The sequence below is a fragment of the Notechis scutatus genome, chromosome 5 (assembly GCF_049901735.1).
Source record: "Notechis scutatus isolate UNSWTSFEM ecotype Mainland chromosome 5, rNotScu1.2, whole genome shotgun sequence".
In the NCBI taxonomy this organism is placed as follows: domain Eukaryota; kingdom Metazoa; phylum Chordata; class Lepidosauria; order Squamata; family Elapidae; genus Notechis; species Notechis scutatus.
Window position 1 is genome coordinate 30,963,565 of NC_142013.1, and position 26,599 is coordinate 30,990,163.

The following is a 26,599-nucleotide window of genomic DNA, read 5'->3' on the forward strand; positions in this document are numbered from 1 at the left end:
TATTTCCAATATTCCAATCTTGCAGCAGGTATAACATGTATCATTAAATATATTGTTGTGAAAGGAAATTATGCTATAAATATGAATAGAAATAGAAATCAATATGTCAATATGTTAATAGCACCAACTTAGCAATGTAAGATAAATAGGAGATCAACTGTTGTATATGGTTTCATGTTGTAGTATGTATGGCAAAATAACTGCCAGGAAAGTCATACTGTGTTCAATGTTTTTTATGTTTATTCAATAAAATTTTGTTTTAAAAAAAGGTAAATGTGACACAGTTTTGTGAAGTAAATGAGACACAGTTTTGTGATTTTGCCTTTCACCTCAACTTTGAGTGTTATGAAAATGTGGAAAGATGTTTGCCATGCCTTCCTTCTTTCTGTGGTGCCTTCCCTTATATCCCACTCTCTTGGCTCACATCTCACTCTGCTGTGTCATGATATGTGAAAATGTCCTTGATGGAGGAACCGCAGCCTGGACAACATCTGATAAATGAAATCTGAGTCTGCAGAAGGAAGAAAGGCATGGCAAATATCCCACATCCCAGAAGAGTTTGTAAAAGTGGTGGGGGAAAGAGGTACTTTCAGACTCAAATTCTGTTAATAAGCCTTACAATAAAGTAGAGCTACCATTCCTGGGGTTTTTTTTCTTGCCTGGTTTACCTCACAAGGTTGACATTAATCTTGCAAGTCTGGCGGTACTTCGGTCTCCCCTTCACCTTTACAGTCCTTTCTGAGATATTTGCTATGCCCACTTTTCTTCTGTGGAGTCAAATTTTGTTTACCAGACCACTGTCTAGTCTGCAGCTCTTCCATCTGCCTCTAAAGGTAATTCCCACATACCATTATTGGATGTTATTCTGGCCTGCCCTTTCTACATCTGGAACAAATGACATCCAAAAATCAATCAGTGAAGACATAGCTTTCAGCTAAAGCATTAAAAAAAAACCTGCTGTTAAATATGAGAACCACATAAAACATTTCAGAATACAGCAATCATTTGGGTCAATCAAATCATAACTGATCTGTTTCCATGACTGAGGAAAAACTAGATAATATATGTCCAGTAGTTGTATAGACTTTTAAAATCAGTTATTATTAATTCTCCAAAGGAACCTATTACCAAGGCATGTGTAGAAAAATTGTTATTAACTAAATGATAGCATTGTTCTTGGGGTTTTTAGACCAAGGCTGCCATCTAGTGTCCAAAATGTTACAATAAAATGTGAATACTACTTAAAATAGCATTTCTTTGAACTGAAATACCTGTAGTATAGAGCAAGATTAGGCCCCCAGATTACAAACAACTTCCATTTTACAATTCCTATATCAATAGAACCAGGTTGGTAAAAAGCAATTACATATAAAATCTAACTTAGTTTGAATAAAGACTACTTAAAATCAAATTGTTTACAAATCATATAACTGGTCGATCAGCCATGCTAATTAAAAATTAAACCAGCCATAATATATCCCAATTTTCACTTTCTGTCTGCAGAAATGAAACTTTATGAATAGTCATACCATTGGTGTCAGCCCCTAAATTTCAGAGATTATCTTTAAACATTTGAATACTAGAAATTCTCCAGTGTAATCTGTGTTATTATTTAAAAACTGAGATTGTTTTTTCTCTCAATCTCTCTTCTTAAGATTTGCTTGTCTGAGCCTTTGGGTTTTTTTTGAACCTGTTCTAATGTTTATGACCCTATAATCAGGGGTGGGATTCAATTTTTTTAACAACTGGTTTTGTGGGTGTGGCTTAGGTGTTGGGCGTGGCTTTTTGGCTGGGTGTGGCCAACTCAATATCATCGAGGCACGCATCTCCTTGCCTGGCCTCTCATGACTGTGGGGATGCTGCAACAGTCGTAAGTGTGAAAAATGGTCATAAGTCACTTTTTTCAGTGCCATTGTAACTTTGAATGGTCACTCCACACAAGCAAAGTACCAGCAAAGGAGGTGGGGGAAATTCCAGAGAAGTTCCTGAAAAAGTCTAGTCCTGCCAAGAATGTAATAAGGGTTAACGGAGAGGCAGTTTCTGTAAGCAGCACCAGAATGTTTCCTTCCTGCCTTCCTTACAGGATTAGGCCAGTAATTTCTTCTAACAACCAGTTCTCCGAACTGCTTAGAATGTTAACAACTGGTTCTAGTGAATAGCTGCAAACTGGTAGAATCCCATCCCTGCCTATAATTACACTATCAAAATTTATGCCAATCTTGCTCTACAGCCGAGTATATATTTTATATTTAAATAAATATCTATATGTATATGATTAGATTACATTTCTATACTGATTTACTACAGCAATTATTCTACTTGCCTATAATTTCAATAATTTTATTGTTTTATAGTATTTTTAATTTTATTATTTTCATTTCAATATCTAGATTAAATTTTTCTCATGCTTAATATGGTCCTTTCCAAAAGATTCCTTTTGCTTCTTTGTATGTCTTCCCTCACAACGAGCGCTAGGTTGAGTTCTTATATTTCTTTATCTTACAAGTGGACTAACAGCCTGATGACAGTTTTTCCCAGTTGCTGCAGGCTCTGGTGTATTTTGCCCTCACTGTGGCTTCAGCTGTTGTTCCTTTTTTACAACTAAGTAGCATCTACATACCAGAGCCATACTCTGGAGAAAACGCTTAAAACAATCAACAACATAGTCAAAGAAAATTCACAACAGATGAAGAAAACAATATCCTGGATATCCTCATCAGCAGAGGAAATTAAGGCAAATTAAAAAAAGCATGTTTATTGAACAACAGCCCACACTAACCCATTGTCAAGGTTTAGAGACTTTCAGTTTTCTCAGAGCTGTTTTATTGAGTTCATCATTTCAGCACGAATGAAAACAAAACCAGTTCTAAATATTTCCTGCAATTTCAGGATAATTAAAGAATAGATAATTCCCTCCCTCATGTTTACAGGTCACATTGTCCAATTAGGTGTTCTGGCATCTCTTTGGCAAATCCCCTCAGTCTCTGACCAGCACCTGTTGAGATGACCTTGGTTTGTAAGGTTGATGGGACAGAAGAGACTGAATGAGGAACTACAAGGCGGCGGGAACAGGAAAGTTGCACAGAAATACTGTTCCTGTGACTATTTTTGCAAGGGGGGTGGGATTACTGAAATGCATGCTGTACTAAGCTTTAGAAATAAGCTACATGTTTAATGAAGTTCTTTGACCCCCTCAGAAATGGTAGTATTCAGGTAGTATTCTGGAGAACTGGTAGTGGAAATTTTGAGCAGTTCGGAGAACTGGCAAATACCACCTCTGACTGGCCCTGCCCCCATCTATTCTCTGCCTCCCGAGTCCCAGCTGATCAGCTGGGCCTTCTTTTGTTGCCCTGCACAGCAGAATGGAGCTGGAAAGCAGGTTAGTGGGGCGGGGAGGGAATGGGGATTATGCAGTAACCTTCCCCTGCCACGCCCACCAAGCCACGCCCACAGAATTGGTAGTAAAAAAAATTGAATCCCACCACTGACACAAGGAGATTCATCTGAGTCCATTCAATAGCTTAGTGTTATTTATAATTACTCTGTGTGGTCCTGTCTGTATATCAGTGTGGTTATTGGTATTCTACCACAAGTAGCAGTGGAGTTCTTATCAGTTTAGAGGCGGGACATTTTTCTTATTAATTCCCCAAAAGGGAAGGAGAAATACTCCTTAGACTTGGCAAATTGTATCTTTTGCAGCAGATTTTTTAAAGGAAATATTAACTTCTAAATAATGGAAAATTGAAATCAATACAAGTAATCAGAAGTGGTATTCATCAGGTTCTGACCAGTTCTGGAGAACCAGTAGCGGAAATTTTGAGTAGTTCAGAGAACCGGCAAATACCACTTCTGAATGGAGATTTTACAATATCCTTCCCCTGCCACTCCCACCAAGCCACGCCCACAGAACCGGTAGTAAAAAAAATTGAATCCCACCACTGCAGTTGAATCCTCAACTTACAACCACCTTTGAATCCAAAATTTCCATTGTTAAGTAAGACGGTTGTTAACTGAGTTTCACCCCATTTTACAACTTTTCTGCCATAGTTGTTAAGTGAATCATTGCAGATATCAAGTGAATCAAGCAGTCCTTAAGCAAATCTGGCTTCTTCCATTGAACTTTGCTTGTCTAAAGCCCACTGGGAAAGTAAGAAATGTAATCACATGATCCGAAGACAGTGCAATTGTCATAAAATAAATGCCAATTGCCTAAATTTTGATCAAGTGAGCATGGGGATGCTGCAATGGTCGTAAGTGTGAAAATTGATCATAAGTCACTTTTTTCAGTATCACTATAACTTTAAATGGTCATTAAACAAATGTAAGTTGAGGGTTATCTGCAATTTTCACTTTAAAAATAATTGAGTGTAATTAATCAATGTAATAATCCCCCACCAAATTGATTTTAAAATTATTTCTTCCAGTCAACATTAGTTAATTCTCAGGACCACTGAGGCACATAAAATCTCTTGGTTTTATGTGTCATGTTTGATGTTGAAGTGCACTCCTTATAGTGGTGTGGTAATTTTATGAGTGGTACTTTTAATAAACATTATACAGAAAATAAAGTAACATTGAAGAAGAATCTAAGTCATGCTTTTTCCTTTTTGTATGAGAACATATTAAAAGAATCACACATGTAATCCATATGATTAATTTTATTCATTCATTATTAATTCAGTTATGTGGTTGCTGAAATTTTCTGTTTATCAGAAATGATTGAGTCACAGAAATGTCAACTGTCCTTCTGGGGTCACATACACAATTGTCTATATGAGCACTGTTCAGGTAAGCCAAAATGGCACAGAAAAACTACAGCATAAAACATTTACCAAGAATGTGAAACAACAAGAACTTCCAGCCAGCAGAGTGGATCAAATGAAGTCCCATCGGATGTCAGTGAAAATGCAACAAAAATACAATATTCCTTTTTTTTAATGATTATTCCTACACATTTATCTGATGCCAATAAGGGATGCTGGGTAGAGTTATCATCACTACTAAAGATTGACAACCTACAATGGAAGGGCAAAAAAACGATGATGATGGATTGGATAGCTTTTCACTAATGAATTAGTTCAAAGAAAAATATTGTTACTACTTTGGACACTCTTATAAACATTATGAACATTCTGAAGAAAGCTAATTTCCTTTTATGAAGATTTAAGAAAATTAATGAGATGTAATATCTTCTCTGTCATGAGCAATAATCCAATTAAACAGAATTGCTGTATCCTGCAATAAGTTGAAATCAATAGCAGCCCTGTATCCTTCCCTCTTTTTCCCTCTTTCCTTGACATGACAAATTGAATGTGTGCAGAGGCAAGCAAACTTTTGGGGATTAAATTCTTGCCTTTTGGCATTTCATTCGAATTTCATTTTCTTCCTTCCACTAGGAAAAAAGGTATGTCAAGACAGAAGTGACTGAGTCAGAATCAGAAAGATGACTGTACTTGCTTTCTCTTTGGTTACCATTAGTATATCTGCTATAACAAATAGAGCTATCGGTCTCTGCTGGTTTTCCAATTTCTTCTTGCACATAAATGATCTTTTGCCACTCTTAATCTCAAAGCAACATGTTATGCCACAAAGAATATTGTTTTCTATACAGTATTCTAAGGGGTGAAATGAACTTGAAGACTTCACCAATTCATACTTGCTTTATCTATTACTATGCATTCTTGAGGAATAATGTTATAATAATTGATTAATAACTTTATTAACAAAACGAACAGATTGTGCAAAACCGGAATTTCTTATTAGATGTGGCTTTTTCCTATGCTATGGCAGCCTCCAGTTCTGTTGTTGTGTGATCATGTGCTCCTTCCCAAAGCCCACTAGAAAGAACGAGAGGTGGCAGGTGTCCAGGTTGAATCAGTTAATCTGGAGAAAGCAGGTTCCAATTGTGCGTCCATATTGCTGGCAACTGTGCCCGATAAACCAGATGAGGATGTGGCAGGCAATGCAATGCTGCTTCGCAGAAATGGGGAACTGCTGCTTACATCATTTGCCAGGTTAGAAACGTTGACAGCATTGTTACTGACAGTCCAGAGGCAAGGATAGTGACTGCAACAAAGCAACACACACACACACAAAAACCACAACTGAAATTTGCAGCTACCGTTATCATTGCTTGATGTATGACAGGAACAGATAATCATTTTTGTAGCTGAAAATTGTATTTCTTTATTCAATGCATTATTTGTCTTGCAAAGAAATTATTATAATCCAGAATTTTATGATTTTATGATTTTATGCATGTATTTCTTTCTAACTTAGGGCGAGGTTGGGGAGAGTTTCTTGCATCTTTAGGTGCTTCAGCCTATTGTAGTGAAACAATCTAAGATTCAAGAATTTTTTTTAAAAAAATTAAAAACCACACAAAGCCTTTAACATGATTGTCTGCACTTGGTTCAAAGGAATATAGCATTCAAAACATTAACTTGTTTCATTTTGTTTTATCCATATTTCTTATTACCTGAGAACTTAACCCAAAGCCTCCCTTTGTTGGATTTCAGAATAAATGGTCTGATTGGGCTACAATTTACAGCACAGTTGTATGATAAACCAGTCCTTTCAGTGAAACACTTCTTGCAACAATTAGAGTGTATTTTGAATCTAGCCAAACTCCTGGTGACTTCTTGGAAACAGTTTGGAAATACTTTGCTATCATCTTCCACAATATTTTTTCCTCAATTTCCCAGGCTAGTCTACGGCCTCTCTATTTTCTTGTGGTTTTTCATCCAAGTACTAATGAGGCCAGACCCTGTTTTACTCTTGAGTCCAGACCAAGTTTTTAATTGCATTCTTGGAGACAAACTAGTCTTAAATGCTTAGACTGTTCGCCCAGTGGTGGGATTCAAAAATTTTTACTACCGGTTCTGTAGGCGTGGCTTGGTGGGCGTGGCTTGGTGGGCGTGGCAGGGGAAAGTTACTGCAAATGCCATTCCCTCCCCACCCCACATACCTGCTTTCCAGCTCCATTCTCCTGTGCAAGGCAACAAAAGAATCAGCTGGGACTCAATGGGAGGCAGAGAATAGATGGGGATGGGGCCAGTCAGAAGTGGCATTTGCTGGTTCTCCAAACGACTCAAAATTTCCACTACCAGTTCTCCAGAACTGGTCAGAACCTGCTGAATACCACCTCTGTGTTTGCCTGATATTTATATCAGCAAAATATAAACATTCTTTCTAATTAAAGCTGCCTCTTGTCATTTAGGAAGTTAACATAATTGTTTTATTTCATTTATTTATTTATTTGATTTATTTATTTGTCTTTAAAGGAGAAAAGGTGGTGTATAGTAAAATCTGACCTATTTTTCTTACCCGTTGAACACAAGAAGGGCTGCTCTGATGAGACTGCTGAGGTATTGCTGCTAGGACAACATGCACACTGAGGAGATGCTTGCTTACCTGGGCCCTGGAGCACTAGTACCACTATTGTGTGGCACTGGGAGCAGGTTGTTGTGGTGACTGGAGGATCCTGTAGGCCAACCTTCATGGCCTGGGGACACTTGGAAATCGCTATTGGCATTTTCTGTCAGATTCACTTTAGAGTAGGAAACACAAAGGATTTAGCACCATTACAAGATTACCAAATCAGGCTGAGTATTAAATAAAACAGAAAAAGGCAGAACCTTGAGCTGAATGGACAGCCTTTATTCTTTCACTCCTTGATATCTATATGTATATGTCTACATATCTATATGTACAAGGTGCAGTTTTTCTTTTCAGTTTGGCTGAGAATATGACTCTTTTCAGGAGTTGTTGAACTATCCTTCAACTATGGTTTGGGGTCCATAATGAAATAAATAAACCAAAATATTAAAAGCACCCAGAGTCTTTTAAGATATCAGCAGTCTCATCTACGACATTTCATTCAAGAATAATGAACAACTAAGATTTCACATATTCAGATTTTTTATTTTATTTATTTTTAGCAAGTTTTTTGATGAAACTATACTTCTATGTAATGTTGTAGTACAATTCTATTTAAGATTTTGCAATGCTGTGGGTCAAGGGATCTCAACCTGTGTATTGCCAGTTTCTGGTTTATTGTATCTACTTCCTGCTAACTGGGACACAAGAAGGCATCTTTAAATGAGCCATGTTGGCATAGTGGTTAGAATGCAGTACTGTGATAGACTTCTGGTTTGAGCCTCTTCATGGACAGACCGAAATTGCGATCGTGCGCGGTTTTGATCTGTGCTCACCGCTGGAGTGCCCCGAGCCGGCTGGTTTCAGGGCTAAGCCACCCCGTAGAGGTGGTGAAGAGGGGGGAGACTGCCAGCAGGGTTGAGGAGAGCCGCATCTCTCCTCCTCAGCTGGCCATTACTCCCTTTCCCGAAGGCGGTTGCAACGGTGGTCAGAAATGGCCACCTCAAAGAAGAACTCAACCAGAAAAGAATGTGCAGGAGGAAGATAAGAAGAGAAAGTTTTGGTTGACCAGGTTAAACTGCAAAAGCAACAACTAAGGTACCCTGGAATTTAAACTAAAAAAAAAAGTAACATTGTTCCCAAAGAAGATTCTGAAGCAGCGAAGGAGAGAGAAAAGGGAAAGGATTTGGTTTTTTTTCTTCTCTCCTTTTCCCTATACTGCCAGCTAAGAGATCTAAATAAGAAATTGGGAAAAAAAATCCACTTTGACATTGATAGGCATTCAAGCTGAAAATAAAATGTCAAAGGGATAATAAAGATTTCTGGATACTTAAAACCTTTTAAAAGCAGGAAAGGAGAGAAAAAGAATAAAAGGGCAGGATCTGGAAAAAAGGGAGGAGACTGCCTGGAATTACAGTAAAACCTCAACAAGACTTCTAAAAGATACATTTTAACTGAAACTTGGCTACAAAATAGTAGAACCCTAGGAAGAGAAAGTAGAAAAAAGAAGCATGAAGAAACAGCTTGGGAGTATTTGGATTATTTGGTGATCTCTGGCTTTTTGGTTATTGCATTTGAATGACTAAAATTAATCGGGTGGTTGTGTAAAAGTGTTTTAAAATGGCACTACTTTTAGATGAACTGAAAATGGAACTTAAAAAGTACAAAGAAGATGCACAAGAAGGGAGAGGTTCTTTTGGCTTCGTATTTCAATTCTTAGAAATGGAGATCTCGAACTATGAGAAACAACAAGAAATGCCTGCAGAACAAGAAGACTGGGACAAAGAAGAAGCCATTTTTAATGAACAAGTAATTTTATGTGGGGAAAAAAAGGAAAGGGGGGAAAGAGAATGAAAAGTTTAAGATTTTAAAAAACAACCAAGAAAAGGAATAATAACTTGAAAAATAAGTATAATATTTGAAAGCAACAGAAGAGAGGAATACAGAAGAGAGAATTAGAACTAGAGAGACAAGGGGGTAAAAAGGGGAGGGAGAAGAAGAGAGGGAAGAAGGAAAGGAAAAGAAGTTATAAAGGACAGAAACAAGATATGGAGAAACAGGGCCTATTTAGAGATAATGAGTGAAAATTTAATTGAAAAAGGGATTCTGCAAAGTTACATAAGATAGTAATGTTATATTAGAAATAGAAATAATTTTAGAAAATATGAAACAATATATGATTAAAATGATGGATAAAATAGTTATTGTAATCTAGTGAAATGTTTGTTAATAAATAAATGAAATAAAATGAATGAGAGAATTGAATTAGGAAAAGATGGGAACATTTTAATTATTTAATGTTTTATAAAATATAAGGGAAGAGAAACTGGGGGGGGGGGGAATTAACTACAGAAAGCTTATAAGTGTTCCTAAGGAAGTATGATATTTAATTGAAAAGTAATGTTAAAGATGTTAAGACTTTAATGAACATTAATGATAGAATTGAATTGGAATGGAATGAGCATTTTAATTACATATATTTATAATAACTTTTTAAGAATATAGTGTGTATTTTAAGAATGTACCAAGCAGAATTCGATTGGAAGTTATGTATTATATTGAATGTTATAACCTCAAGGTATATATGGAAGCTTAAATAAGAGTTGAATGGATAAAATTAAAAGATATAAAGGTGTCATACTCCAATTAGTAACTACAGGAGAAAGTTTGTTTAATGAGAAAAGAAAATATGAAATTGAAACAGGACAGACAAAAGTATAAATATAATGATTTGAATTGATATGAGATAATTAAAATAAAATTGAGAAAATTAAGAGAGGAGAAAAACTATGTAAAAAATGTAAAACAGTAATAAGAAATGGAATAGAACATAAAAGTGAGCATGAAATTGAGTTTGTGTCTGTATGAAGAAGTGTAACCTGGGACCATGCTATTTTCAAAAAAAGATGTTTTATTTGTATTATGGGTATTTTTTGTGAAAACCCAAATAAAATTTTCAAAAAAAAAGAAAAAAGAATGCAGTACTGCAAGCTACTTCTGCTGACTGCCGGCTACCAGCAGTTCAGCAGTTCGATTCCCATCGGCTCAAGGTTGACTCAGCCTTCCATCTTTCCGAGGTCAGTAAAATGAGAACCCAGATTGTTGGGGGACATATGCTGACTCTGTAAACCGCTTAGAGAGGGCTGCAAAACACCTTGAAGTGATATATATAAGTAAGTACTCTCTCTATTGCTATTAAATGGGGCACCACTGGGAGAAGACAGTTGGACTATTATATTCTTGCTGTTCAATCATATTCCAGTATTTCTTGAGGAGAAGGAATTATAGTTCTATTCTAGTGTACATACTTTACTTGCATCATGTTCAGCATCCTAGAGATGAGGCTTATATTACTATATGGCTTTCCCTCTTCATATAATTTTATGAGGTTTCTGATGGTATCAAATCTTGCCTCGTGTTTTTCTACTCTTTTTAATCTTTTTACCTAAAATATCATAATAATTTCTCAAAGAAAAGGATCAATTCTTTTCTTCTCTGCCATTAAAGAGCTGCTTTTCTGGAAACCTCAGGGGGAAGCAAGAGCGAAGAAAAGCATTTCCTGGAAATGTTCCAACAACAACTCAAACTATATGTTCCAACAACAACTCCCAAAACAAAACAAAAAAGCAGATTACCCATATCAATAAGGAAACTTCAATCCAAAAAGAGATCACTCTGGCGGAAAAACAAATCTGGTCACGTTGCCAATTTCAAAAACCGATACAAAAATTTATGCCACCAGATAAAGACCGAATGCACCAATTATCACATTAAACAAGAGGAAAATCTTCTAAGCACCAATTCCACCCGTGCTTTTTACAATTTTGTAAACAACAAACTAAAAGACTCAAGGTCCATCCCTCCCTTGATAAGACCTGATGGTAAAGACTGCAACGACGACACCATTAAATCCAACATCTTTAACACATTCTTCGGCTCAGTATTTGTAAACAGCAATGGATCATGCCCAGTATTTCCTAGCCGTACCACAGACAACTACAATGATCTAATACATATCGATTTCACAGAAGACAATGTTGAAAAATCACTACGCAATCTAAAACCATCTCTATCTATTGGACCGGATGGAATATGTGCCTACTTCTTAAGAAAGCTATCCACTGCCATAGCCAAACCTCTAAGCATAATCTTTGAAAAATCTTTCAGAACCAGCTCCTTGCCTAACCTATGGTCACAAGCCACAGTCATCCCCATCTTCAAAAAGGGAGACCCAAGCCTAGTTGAAAATTACAGGCCAATCTCCTTATGCTGCGTCACCTGTAAAGTCATGGAATCAATTATTAACCAATCCATTATCCTCCACTTAGAGACAAACAACCTACTCTCCAATAAACAATTTGGTTTCAGAAAAAAACTATCCTGTAATCTGCAACTCTTACACTGCAAAAACATATGGACGACACAACTCGACCAGGGCAAAGCAATACATAGACTTCTGTAAAGCCTTTGATTCAGTGGTACACGACAAACTACTCCTAAAAATAAAATCCTATGGTATCTCTGGACAACTGAATAACTGAATAACTGGATAGAAGCATTCCTGTCAAACAGACAACAAATGGTCAAAATCGGGAGCGTCCTATCAAATCCAGTACCTGTCAATAGTGGTGTCCCCCAGGGCAGTGTTCTAGGACCAACTCTCTTCATACTCTACATAAATGACCTCTGCGATCATATTAAGAGCAATTGCGTTCTTTTCACTGATGATGTAAAGCTGTTCAATACCACAGACAATACTGCTACCCTTCAAAAAGATCTCGACTATGTATCTGAATGGTCAAACAAATGGCAACTTCAAATCTCAACAAATAAATGCTCTATCTTACATATTGGCAAAAAAAATCAGAAAATAAAATACAAGCTGAATAGTCAAGAACTTGTTGATGACCCAAGCTCTGTAAAGGACCTTGGAATACTCACCCCTAATGATCTAAGTGCTAGAGCCCACTGCAACTACATAGCCAAAAAGGCATTAAGAGTTGTTAACCTAATCCTACGTAGCTTTTTCTCTGGTAATATCACACTACTAACCAGAGCATACAAAACATTTGCTAGACCAATACTCGAATACAGTTCATCAGTCTGGAACCCTCATTACGTATCTGATATTAGCACAATTGAGAAAGTCCAGAAATATTTCACAAGGAGAGTTCTCCACTCTTCTACTCGTTGTAGAATACCTTATGCCACCAGACTTGAAATTCTAGAACTAGAAAACCTTGAATTACGCCGTCTTCGGTCTGACTTAAGCATGGTATATAAAATCATACATTGCAATGTCCTACCTGTCAATGAATACTTCAGCTTCAACCATAACAACACAAGAGCACACAATAGATACAAACTCAAAGTAAACCGCACCAAACTTGATTGCAGGAAATATGACTTCAGCAACAGAGTGGTCAACGTCTGGAATACTCTACCCGACTCTGTAGTCTCTTCCCCAAACCCCAAAAACTTTAACCTTAGACTGTCTACTATTGACCTCACCCCCTTCCTAAGAGGTCTGTAGGGGGCGTGCATAAGCGCACCAATGTGCCTACCGTCCCTGTCCTATTGTTTCTCTTATTCTTTTATTTTTCTTATATGTACCCATTTCATGTATTCACAACTATGTATACGCTTATACTTATTATCTTGTAAACAATTGGCAAATCAAATAAATAAATAAATAAAATAAAATAAATGTGTACTATCTTTCCAAGCTGAAACTTCACTGATTTATTTTGCCTAAAAATGAAGTCTCCTTGGAATCTTGTTTGACACCTAGGGATATCATTGGTGTAATTTTTTTGGCAACAATACAGACATAGTTTCCATTCTCTGTGTTTGCCTATTTCATTTTACAGCTTAATTTACAGTCCTAGTATTTCTTGGTGGTATTTCCCATCAAAATACTAATCAAATCAAATCCTTTTTATTTTTTTGAAATAAAATCAGCCAAGATCTATTACTATCTCTTTCTCAGCTGTGAAGGAAAATAATATAGAAAAGAGTATTTTATGAACTAATAAATATTTCCCTTTTGTGGTTATTCAATATATTAAAAAACGGAGCATTTATTGACTGACATTTAGAATAGTTAGTTATACATCTTCTTTATCCTTTCAAAATCTTTTTGCTGTGATAAACTTGCTAATCATTTCATGTGATGTAATTTGGCATGCAAAACATGACAAGAACTTGCCTGGATAATTATTTTTTTGCATGTACGAAGCAGGATACGGAACGGCTCTGTGTCCTCGAAGAGCTGAATAATGTTCGCAGGCATGATGAGAATGTGGAGCAGGCAGAGAAAAACTCCCCGTATATGGATAATTGGAAGTTCCTGCTGCACAGACAGCATCAGGATTGGAAATCAACCAGCCACCCACTACGGAAATATTGAGAATTGAGTTTTTTAAAAAAGCTGAAGTAGGGAAACAGGAACATACATACATACATACATACATACATACATACATACATACATACATACATACACAAGTACACACACAGAGAGAGATACATACATACATACATACATACATACATACATACATACATACATATCTTTTAGTCTGTCATGCAGACTAAAATACTCAAAAACATAGGATGACTAAATAATCTTTTCATCTCAAAGAAAAAGAATGGAAATAAGAACCATCTAATCTAAGTCCTTTTTATTGGAGGGTTGCTCTCCTTGGGTAATTAGGCACAGGAGTGAAATTCATGGTTTGATATATACAGGTGAGGATCATAAAGTGGCTCTACTTGTATGTGATATTGGTGTTTTCTATATTAAAATCAATAAAGTCAATTAATAGCCTGAAGTATATTATATACTCTGAGAACATTACTAATAAACCTATATGTGAAATGTGTAGCTTTGATTTATCAAAATTAGCAAGGAAACATCATACCTAGAATACTTGAGTACTTGAGGATTTAACATGTTTTTTTTACAAAGTAATAGCCGTATAATAATTATTTATGAATGGTTGTTTGACTACTCTAAATTAAAAATTCTAAAGTAAATGTCACATGTTTTATTATCAATAAAATTTATGTTGATGGTTCAGTTAATTAGACATAGATATGGTGTTCAAAATGCTACTTTGATTTATACGATGTGGCTCCCTTTTGTAGATATTTTTTTTCACAAATTAATTTTATTCTGGAAGATGGAATGATTTTGTAGATTTTTTCATTCCATGCATAATATGCCAACAACTTGGAAATTAACAGAAACAAATGGAGTTCTTTGATAGCAAAAAAGTTGATATTAGAAGACTGGAATCTATTCTCTATCAGCAGTATAGTTATGTACTTCAACTCCTTGATGAGCAAGCATTTTTTTTATCAAGAACTCCACCTGTAGGACTAATAGATAGTTGGAATTCATAATCTATATCAGGAGTGTCAAACTCATGTCGTTGCAGCGGTGTCACGTGACATGGGCATGGGCATGGCCAGTGTGTGACACATCTGGCCCATGGGCCAAGAGTTTGACAGCCCTGATCTATATGTTTAAGTTCACTTTTACCTGCCACAATTAAATCTTAATTGTATGCATCCTTGTAAAATAATGAATTTATTTTTCAATCAGTGATCAAGCTTTCTTGAGGTTTATCTATTTTATCACTTCAGAATCTATTCATAAAAACGAAATGCTGTTTTTCAGCAATTAAATTGCCTGTAACCTAATGTGTGTGTCAAATTATTTAATACTTAGATTTGTCCACATGTTTCAGCTATGCCCATACTTTTCTTGGCAACATTGCTGGAATTATTTGCCATTGGCATTCTTCTGGGTTTGAGTTTGGAAATCCTTTGTCTAGATGGCTTAGCTTTTCTCATGCCTATAGAGCCCTATATCTGTTATGAGTTGGCCTTTCCTTCAGCTCTCTCATGATTTTACTAGCAAGGGTGACCCTTTTAGGAGTTCAAACTCCTTATGGCATCATTATCAGTATCATTTAAATGACTGAGTTCTCTCACCAGATTAAATTAGCAATCCGTTGGAGGTTGATACAGAGAGCCGGTTTGGTCTAGTGGTTAAGATGCTGACTTGCAAACCAGGATAGTGAGAGTTCTAGTCCTGGTTTAGGCATGAAAGCTAGCTGGGTGATTTTGGGCCAGTTACTCTCTCAACACAACCCACCTCAGAAGGCTGTTGCTTTGGGGAAAATAGAAGAAGGAAGTATTGTATGTTGACTATCTTGAGTTACTTATAAAATAATAAAGGTAAGATAAAAATCAAATAAATAAATAGTAATGCTATTTCTGTGTATACAAAGAATGCTCACTGACCCATAATCACTCCTTATTACTCAATGTGTAAAACAAAATACAGTAACTTAGCAAGTGACAATAGCTAAATGATCTCATTTAGGCCCAAAGGTTAATCAGGGAGATGCATGGTTAATATTTGAATGGGAAGTTACCAAGAAATACTAGAACTATACCATGGAAGAATTCAATGATACACTATTTCCATCATGTTGCCAAGAAAACTGCATGGACCAATCACAAAATGAGCAGTAATTGAGTTAGATTCAAAATAAACTTATCTTTTAACAATGACTAAGAATAAATGAACTTTCTATAATAGAAATTAAGTATTTCTGCTCTTCAGAAATCTTTGTTATTGCTATATAGTATTTATTATTGTTATTGAACTAATATAAATGTAATAATTTTATTTCTGAGAAAAAGTCAATGTTTATTTACAGCTTTCTTTTGTTAATTAAGCATCTATACTGCACATGTAAAAAGACTTCAATAGACTTCTAAATTTTAAAGAGGAACAAGGTTTTCCCATATAGATTTGTATTGCTAGTGAGTTTCATTATTGAAAACTGGTGGTGTCATAACCAAATACTAAGCAGACAAACAACAGCTAGATGCTTTGGTCAGTAGCTTTATAAAGTCACAATTCCTAAAAATGACAACGATGAGTTGATGTAATCAAATGCATTATCTGGAAGTAAACCTATCTTTTCCAGAAAAAAGATAAATGTGAGGTGATATAATAGAACATAAAAAAGTAATGCATACAAGGAGGGACAATGAGGCAATATCACTACAGTTTGCTTTTTCTAAGTGTTTTATTATTGGCCATGACCATCATAGTAGCAATTTGTACATAGGCAGGTTCAACATGGAAGTGATGTTATAAGAATATTCACAACAACATAGCTACTAGTTCTAAAGTTTGCCTTTCCTGTGTAATAAGATGCTCAGAATAATATGTCAGTGGAGAGAAGTGGTAATCAGGGCATTTGAGTAAAATCCTAATCACAGCTGCAGGAAACTAGATAAAATATTGTTGTTTCATACTATTGCCTATTATTCAAAATACTTTTCCATCTGTTAACCATCCAATACTGTGCAGTGACAGATGTTACAATAGCAATGGTCAACAGTTAGCTCATATTATCAATTTAAATAAACAACAAGCTATTTTATAACTTACAGTGAGAATATGTCATGTGTTGACTTTCAGAGACAATATCTGGAACATCCTTGGAGTGGTTTCTGAAGGATATGGAGATTAAAGGTTCATTGATTCTGGTAAAATTATTCTTCTAATGACATTTCTTTATTCTATCATGAAATTCTGTGGACTACTTATTATTTACAAGTCTAATCAACTTTACAAAGCTTTCTTAAACTTTTTGTCATTAAAGTCAGCCAAAGAATTATTATGATCTCTAGTCATAATGCATACATTAGATTAGTGTTTATTATATTTCTAATGCAGATTACAAACTAAGAATGAAGAACAGGAAATTAGCTGGTATTCTTCTATTACTAACAAATTTCATACATTTGATGAAGAACTGATCTTACCTTTCTTTTGCATCCAGAAATGCCTTGGCAAAAGGGTTATATTTGATTTTGAGAGCTGTTATCTTGAGGTTCAAGAAAGAAGGGTTCTGTTAAGTCTTTTAAATGTGACAGCTGATCATTTACAAGAAGAATTTATACAAAATGTAAAAGACAGAAAGTATTCTTCATACCACACATAATTTAATATAGCTCTCAGATTTAGTAAACAATGCATGGAGTGGAGAGGAATAATTTTTTGGACCTTTTAAGGAAGTTAAAAAAAAGATTTAAAACAATTCAACACTTGACTACTATTTAGATGTGTCACTAAACATTAATTTGGACAACTTTAAAAGAATATTAAGCAATTTTTTCAACAACATAAAGCAATCAATCACACAATGATTTTATATTATCCTTCACTATCAGAAGCAACATACTTGGTTGGGGTTATTGCATATGCTTTGCTCTCCTGTGGCAGCACCGTATAGAATTAAATTGCTTTTGCCTCATGATAATTATCAATATTCTATTGAATCATCTTTGGCCTTTAGAATAATAATACAAAGTACAAATACACTGGCCACTAGCCAATTTCTTTCTTGATTTTTTTATTGATTTTGCAGTTGGAAGAGACTAACTTCCTGATCCAGAAGGATAACTTCTGGTGTCATATGAATGCCTCTTCCACGGTTATTGAATAGCAAGCATGCAAGAACACATCCTTGTTGATAACAATACTTTAAAAAGGGCAGTGGATCACAAAATTTACTTATGTTTTTCTGGACAGTGTAAAGTGATTCCCACTAATAAATGAATTCCTTTTGTATGATAGCCACCTACCTCTTCATTCTGGTAGGCAGTCACAGCAATAAACTGAGTTTCAGGAAAAGAACAATTCATTACCATCCTGTGTGGACCTCCTACTCGAACAATATGAACTTGAGGCTCATATTTATGTAGGGAATTCAACATAATCTAGAATGAGAAAAAGGGAGAGAAAATAATTGAAGAGATATTATTTTGTATTCTACATAACCTGTGACATATGGAAGCTATTACACAAAGTTGTATTAACTTTGGTTTCAATGCAAGATGCGACTCCTGGTAATCAAATAATTTGTGGCCCAAGTGTTGCAATTAAACAAACATTTCAATATACTCCCATTATTTCCAAGGTCAGGGAGCTTTCATTTTAAGGCCTATTGCTATATCTCAGGGTGTCAAACTGTCGTCACATGACGTATGGGACTTTTTTCCCTTTTACTAAACTGGACGTAGGCATGGCCAATGGATGACACATCCGGCCTGTAAGTTTGACAGCCCTTCTATATATCTGACAAGCCTTCTTTCCCCATCATATCACCCTCAAAAAGGGGAGAGGAAAAATAAGTAACTAATAACAGCAATAGTTGGTTTATTGCTAATGCACTATAATAAATTTAATCTCTGGTCACTTTACCTGGATGACTGTAGGTGCCCAAACAGCTGAAAAGTAGGTAAAACAGAGAATAGATCTGCAAACAGTAGCAGCAGACTGAGTATTTTGAATACATTTTATATTAGAATCAGAAGGGTTGAGAGATGGAAACTGGGTTGATTAGAAATGGTCCATAACTATAAAGGATTCCAGGTTAGGCTTTTAATACATGATTGCCCTGTCTTATTCTCATGATTTTATGAAGGCTCCAGAGATCAACATCCTTCAAATTTGATCCTCCTGTCTTTTCAGGCCACTTCTTCCACCTTTTATTTTTCTAGGGGAAATTTGTTAAGGAAGACAGAAGAAATAACTGGGGCCTTTTGAATGGTAGAGGAAGAGACCCTCCATTTGAATTCAGTGTTTAAACAATGAAATCTTGCATTGTATTAATTCCATTGCCCTTACTCATAATTGAAGCAATGAAATGTAACTTTTTTAAAGATCATGGCTCTGGGTCAGTACAAAAAGATAGTTCAATTCTTTTACAGTTTTTAGGCTTCCTACAGGAGAAACTGTATGCATAGAAACTGGAAAAAACTATTCAATTATGGTCACAATGACATCTTATTCCTTTTCTGGGTATCTTAGGTGTTAACAACTCAAGTGATTGGTTGAGGATGCATCTTTAATGTGTAGTTAAGCAATAATTAGAATGTTCTGGACCTTGAAATGTAGGGAAGATAGTATTGTTTTTGTAGAAAAATAACAGTGTTCCAGTTTGGGAAAGAAACAGAAATCTAATCACTATCTGAATGCTATGTTGTTGTTGCTGCTGCTGCTGTGCTGAAATATCTTTCTCCGAAAATCTGTATTAAACAATTGCTACATATAAAAACCAAAGTTCCTGCTGTCCGTGCTTTCCCAGTTTTCTTCTTCATGTAAATTCTGGAGGACCCCAGATAAGTATAGAAATGGCCATAAACAAGTCAGAAGAGATGTAAACAATACGCAAAGCTGGAAATTCATTCTTTGCTTGCTAATGGATTTGCTTTCAGATTTAATCCTGCATTCCAAAATAAATCAAAGAAAATGTTCATCACTGTAGTCCTAGATGCATATTAAACAAACAAGCCAACAAAGCCAACTTTCCTCTTTTATTTTTAAGGGCCTACAGAGAGAATGCCACTTATTTTCTCATACAGGTATATACTTTGTATTATTATTCCAAAGACCAAAGATGATTCAATAGAATATTGATAATTATCATGAGGCAAAAGCAAGCACAGTAATTATTTCATTTAGACGAAGCCTTTTATTTGAGTACCTGACTATTGCCAACATCCCACTTACGCACCAAATGGCAAAGGAGAGAAAACAAAGGCTCAATACCCCCAATCATTTTCCCTTCTCTGAAGCCCTATGTAAAAACTCAGCATACAAGGCACACTATGGAGGTAAAAATCCCTGATGGTTAAACCACAGCACACTCTGTCTCTCTTGACATCAAGGAGTCCATTAAAATCTGAAAGCTCCAATTAAAGCCTGTTTATTCCTGTTTACATTTGGACTCCATGGAATAATTGGCATCTGTGGGTGAAGAGGCCTCTAAGGGCCCTTCTAATTGCATAAATGCACCCTTGATCATTCTCGATTGGTAGAAGCCAATGACTCAAGCCAAGAGGCCTACAAAAAAAAAAAAAAAAGCCATGGAGCCATACCTGCCCATTGCCATTTAGTTTATTGGTAAGTTTCACTTTGCTAAAAGATACTGTGGCCTTCATCCAGTGTGCTCCAAAGTTGGGTGAGTCTGGATGGATATAGACACAGCTGTGGTTGGATGGCTCTGGCTTTCCAGCAGGAACCCATTCTCCATTCACATACTTCCAGCGGTGACTATCAGTTGGAGCAAAATCCAGCAGAAAAGAATACATAGCATTTGGATCCAACCCCGAAACACTGATCTTTAAAACTGGAAACATCCGCCTGTATGAGAAACAATCATAGGTGAAATTAAGTCTTTTTAAATTTAGAGAATAATTTGTTTTAATTGCTTGCTTTATAAATTAACATATTAATGAGTCACTTGATGACACAAAATCTTTTCACTAAGAGAGAGATGGATAACACTCATCCCTCTTCTGTTTTACATGGATAGCGCTATGAAGTATGAGATCTTACAATCAAGACAGCTTGTTCTGTTCCTAAAACAATTGACTAGGGGACATAGTCATCACAAATATTTGGCTCATTATTAGTCTTTCCAATGAAAACCACATTCAAGGATATGCTACATAATGATAATTGGTCTAAAGCAGGGGTGTCCAACCTTGGCAACTTTAAGACTTGTGGACTTCAACTCCCAGAATTCCTCAGCCAGCAAAGCTGGCTGAGGAATTCTGGGAGTTGAAGTCCACAAGTCTTAAAGTTGCCAGGGTTGGACACCCCTGGTCTAAAGGCTGGTTGTTTTTGGTAATACATTTAATTTTTTCAATCTATTTGCCAAGGCAGAATGAGGAGAACCAATATTAAAGCACTGAAAGACTAACTTTCTATTTTCAGGAAGGATGGGAACGATCTTTTCACAGCTTTCCTAAACAGCATTTTCTGGAAGGCAGGAAGAAAAGACAATTTTAACTGAATTCAGAATATTTAAATTGGAGATGTTAACATTTTGGAAAAGGGAAAGTACCTGCATTTATTTGTTTATACTCTCTTCCTGTAAACTGTATGATTATCTAGATTTTGAAATACTGTACAGGTCTCAGCTTTCCTCTCAATGGTGAGTAGGGTTGGTGAAAGTTGTAATGCAACATTTGAATTAATTATATTTTTCATATTATTTGTGTTTATTATTGTGTATGTGAACCATTTTTCAAGACCCATTCCAACTATTATTGATCTCAACTTATTTCAGTTTTCAATTTTTTGCAACTACATTTCCAATTACCCGACTTGCTTTCCTTTCCTTAACCTCATAATGCCTGGAGGAAAAATATTTCTTCTTCTCCTCTCCTCCTCCTTCTTTTCTTCCTCTTCCTCCCATGGTTGAGAGTCCTGGCCAACTTATTAGATTTTGATCTTGTTTATTATGCTTTTATTTACAAAATGAATAATATGTGTGTTACCTAAAAATAGAGATAAAAATAATTCCATTTGGCTTTACTTCCTGTATCACAAATTAGGATATCACAGTATAGGATAAGACCTCCTATCTGATGACCTATTTAAATAGTCAAGGAGAAAAGGACAAAAAAATAGGTTCGTGTTTCCTGGCTCCAGCTTATGAAAAAAAATTATGCCTTGAAATTGATTAGCATGGAGAAGAAAGAGGCAGGATAAATATGGACAATGCCAATTCCCTTTGATTAGTCCATTGATTATCCTATACTAGTAATCTTCAAATGGGTTGTTTTGCATTGTTTGTGCTCCATTATTCACTACTTAAATTTTGGGGGAAACCTAGGAATATTTCTGAACAGGTTTAGTCTGTTTTATGTATATACTTACCGAGAGAATTTCTATTTTCTCTTTTTACTCCAACTAAAACACTTAAATCATACTTGGGAGCACGTTTGGGATGAGGATGAGGATGATCCAGATTTAAGTCCATCATGAGTCATAAAAACTCACTGGCTGTCTTGGGTTCTGCTGTTTCTCCTAAAGCAATAAACCCCACATAATTGTTATTTGGGGGAAATTTTTGAAGAGGGCTATGTATGTTGCCTTTTGTTTGCAGAGGAAAAAAATGTGATATGAAACTAAAGAATAAATGAAAAGTACTCAATCTCAGAAGATTTGAGATCTTTTAGGCCATTTTCCCTAGCCTTGTGCTATCTTGAAATTAAATCTTTCATCATATTAGTCAGAGATGGTAGAAGCTAGCATCTTCTAAAAGCTCCATAAATCAAACTGCCTAGATATAAAAATACATCAAAAATACATCAAAAGCACCAAAGGTGCTTTTTTTTCGGGAGGCAACTGGACTTTCTTGTTTTTTCTTTGAAGACATTTCGCTTCTCATCCAAGAAGCTTCTTCAGCTCTTCCCGGATAGTGGGGAATGGAAGGTTCTTGTCAGAACTGAAGAAGCTTTTTGGATGAGAAGTGAAACGTCTTCAAAGAAAAAACAAGAAAGTCCAGTTGCCTCCTGGAAAAAAAGCACCTTTGGGACAACCATAACCTGGATTACTGAGAATCTCTATAGACTATACATTAAAATCTTTCTTGATTTGATTTGGTTGAGTTGGATTGGGTTGCTATTGCTTTTTAATAACTTATAGCAATAGCACTTAGACTTATATACCAATTCATAGTGTTTTACAGCCTTCTCTAAGCAGTTTACAGGGTCAGCATATTGCCCCCAACAATCTGGGTCCTAATTTTACCAATCTCAGAAGGATAGAAGGCTGAGTCAATCTTGAGCTGGTGAGACTTGAACTGCCAAATTTCTGGCAGTCAGCAATCAGCAGAATTAGCCTGCAATACTGCATTCTAACCAGTGCACATCATGGTTCTATATAATATTCTTGGGACAGCTTGGTTGAACCTAGATGCATTCTATATACTGGCATAAATTTAAAAACCATGTATGTATTAAATCTTGATGTAAAAATACTACTTATTTCAACATTAGTCTTTCGAATTCTTGGGAAAACATTGTGATGACTTTTGCTGCTATGCATGGATTAACTCAGAGTTCATAAGCTCATCTGGCTGTCATGCCCCTGATGCAGATTGACTCTGAGGGAGAGGAGGAACAGCTAACAGGGAGTGGAAGTGTGGCTCCGGAGGTTGTGGAGGAGGCTGGGGAAGGGCAGAGGCCAGCTGAGCAGTCAGAGGAGACCCAGGCCCATCCCTTATCCATCCTAGGGCATGCAGGGAGGAGAGGATAAGGGAGAGATGTGGTCTACTCAGGAGGAGAGGACCTTGATCCTCTTCATGGGCTGCAGCTGTGACAACTGAATAAGAGTATGGACCTGCGTATGGGCGAACGCTGTAAACAAAGCATGGAAATATCTCTAGTTTATGACTCCTCTATGAGTTTGGCGTCCTTCCCAGTGTATGTTATCTGTGGACGTCCTCCAGCCCTTATCTTGTCTGGTTTGTGTTGCTTTTCCCCTTCTTTTTGTAACTGTTGGTGTGGGAGATTTTTTGGCTTCCATCAAGAATATTCAGAGCTTGGAAGCAAAGTGAAGGAATAAAAGGGGCTTTACCTGTTTTCTGTGACTGTGTTTGTTTTGTATCCCACCCTGGGTCATCACATTTGTATTCTTTTTTTGCCAATGAACAAATTAGCAAAAGCAATAGTGGTGAATCAGAAAAGAAGCAAAATTAGAGAAAGAAAACATTGAGCAGTAGCACAAATAAAATCAAAGCTACCAAATTTCATACTCATGGGCTATGATAATAAGGCTTTGAAGTGAAAGCAGACTTCTATACTGTTTGAGATCCTCTCCCTCCCTCTTCTTTTTATCAATTATATTATTAATACTTTCTCAGGCATAATATTTCATAACTCTTTAGTCAACTGAGGTGTTCTTAGAAAAAGAGATTTATTACTTTATAATTTGTATTAATGTTTAATTCTGTACTTCGGAAGCTGAATGCTTGATTTTGCTGAAATGCAACTGTTTGCAAACCCAGCCAGAATTTTACATAATGAAAATACAACAAGTTACAATTTAGCAACTTAAAGAAATTCTTAGACCTCCCACAGAGTTACACATTATTCCTTAAGCATCCTTTGCATAATTGTTATATTCTCTTTAGCACCTTTTCAGATATATAACACATTCTACTCAAATTTCCCCTTAAAATGTGACAATGCAAAACTATAACCCTTTACTATATGATCGATCTCGCAGTATATTGTCACAGGATTTTTTTACATAAGTTTCCATTTGTACATAGCCCTGTTGCCATCTCCCGACATGAAGAACACAATAGATCCTCTCAGAAAAGGTGACCATCAAAAGGGGGGTGGGAGAGAATTTGACTTGGGAATCAATAAACTAAAGAATCAAAGATAGCACTGAATTTGGTGATTCAGTATTTATATGTATTGAAGAGAGATGATGGCCAAGAACTAATGAGGGACAGAACAGAAGACAGTTTCCAATTTCATACTCTGTCTATGATTACATACCACAGGAGAGAAAGTTTTTTCTTTTAGCTATTAGAAAAAAAAAATCAATTCAATCCCCCCAGTGCCATTATTCCCGAAGCTATGCAGGCTACTGTGCTTACTGTTTACATAAGCAAAACTATGCAAATTGTATTGGTTGATTGTATTGGTTGATGGATTATGTACCATCAAGTCACCAACTTCTACTGATCATGTACATAGATTTTCTCCATGATGATGATACATATTGAATACATCTGGTCTTCATGTGATACTGACTACTGGAACTGAGAGCTATAGATAATGTGTTCTCTCTTATTGTAACCATTGGAAAAACATAGTTCATGGATTCTTTTAGATAGGGAGCTCCTAGCACTATCTAGCATTTCCTCACTAGTGACTTGTGTTATAGCATCTTCTATTCACATGCATTCATTCTGATGCCAACATGACAGTAATGGGCACAGACATTTATATTATTTATTACAATCAGTGGTTGGCTCTGTTGTGCTTTAAGTCACTATTAGAAAAAAAATGTACAAAATAGATTCTGACATAGTTCCATATTTTCACCCCAAAGAGTTTTTTTCTATGGAAAGAAAAGTGATGGAACAAGTAAGAGTGAAAAGTCTTCCACCAGAAATAACTTGTAAACAGCCCAGCAGGACATAATGTTAAATATGCTTGGACAAAACCACATGCGCAACCACTTTATCATGTATAAATATTGTAAGAATGCATTATAAACTAATCAGAACTTTACCTTATCTGCATGTGTGAGGGATAAAATCATTTCAATTGGTTTATTTATGTCATTTATATATTTATGTTGGTTTTGCATTTTGAAGTTTATAATGCTTTAAGTCTTCTTAAGAGAAAATATGTATTTACCTTACACAACACTAATCTGTTATATGGTACAGGAAATTTATGGTGCCCAATGGGATCCTCTCATATGAAACAGTCTTTCAGAAAAGAACTTGAACATTTGGTTCACAAAAAGATGAAGCCTTGTTTCTTTTATTAAGATACTTGCAAATGTAAATATGCTGCATCAACATCCACTAGATACACATAAAGAAGATATTTCACTTGCTTCTAAGCTGTCAATAATAGCATCTCTCAACAACCACTAATATCCAAAAGGGCTGACTATTTATACACAAATATATAAACAACTATTCCGGTCGGTCCCGCCAGCAAACTATCCAAGTTCACTTGAAAGAAGTGGAATAATGGAGAGACTATAACCCTGTTCTCATGCAGTTTTTATTTATTTCTACAGATCATCTCAAGAAGAATATCTCTAATGAACTGCAAATCGATCACAGTTGTTGTTCTATGTAGTAAATTCACTTCACCATTCACTGTTAGCAAAAGAGAAGGTTAACACTCACCTGCCATTCTTGGTAACAATCATCTCATTTGTAACTTCTCTGAACCTCTGCCACAGGGCAGAATCTTCCAAGATAACCTGGAGTTGTTTCTCAGTAGGGTCTCCTTTGTCTCTGCCAGCCAGGAGTTCATTTTCCACCACATTGAGCAGCCTGGAGATGGTGCAATCACTGTGTTTCTTACAGCTCAAATCAGTCATGGTGACTCTAATGTCAGAAACTTCTCAGGTTATTTTTAAAAAAAAATGAAAGAGGGAAGCCTTCACAATCCCCTCTGAACCTAAGCCCAAACTAATTAATTAGCCACAATGGAACAAAAGTGCTCACCTCAGCCTTTTGCCACAGACTTGTTCTTTCCTCCACTATGTCCCAACACGATGATGACACCTGCATGTTAAGGTTTTAACATGAACACACAACCATGTCCTAATTACCAACTGTCAGGTGGG

At 36.0% G+C, this 26,599-nt stretch overlaps 1 protein-coding gene across 1 annotated transcript; it reads right to left on the reverse strand.

The window, feature by feature from the left end:
- Positions 1-5,601: 5,601 nt before the first annotated feature.
- TBX19 (T-box transcription factor 19) lies at positions 5,602-26,350 on the reverse strand. The gene is made up of 8 exons (XM_087967678.1): positions 26,154-26,350; positions 20,353-20,617; positions 18,055-18,189; positions 17,233-17,294; positions 16,852-16,917; positions 13,571-13,698; positions 7,414-7,549; positions 5,602-6,066 (listed from the first exon to the last, which is right to left on the reverse strand). Exons 1-8 carry the CDS (start codon positions 26,348-26,350, stop codon positions 5,838-5,840), a joined length of 1,218 nt encoding a protein of 405 aa, XP_087823804.1. The 3' UTR covers positions 5,602-5,837.
- Positions 26,351-26,599: the final 249 nt, after the last annotated feature.

Bases quoted from the DNA above. Each gene is read 5' to 3' on its own strand.
- TBX19 (XM_087967678.1), bottom strand. From the start codon at position 26,350: ATGACTGATTTGAGCTGTAAGAAACACAGTGATTGCACCATCTCCAGG. The intron at 18,190-20,352 runs GTATGGCTCCAT...TTCTCATTCTAG, and splicing joins AACTAAATGGCAATGGGCAG to ATTATGTTGAATTCCCTACA. The intron at 6,067-7,413 runs GTAAGCAAGCAT...GCTTTGTTGCAG, and splicing joins ACTAGTGCTCCAGGGCCCAG to TCACTATCCTTGCCTCTGGA.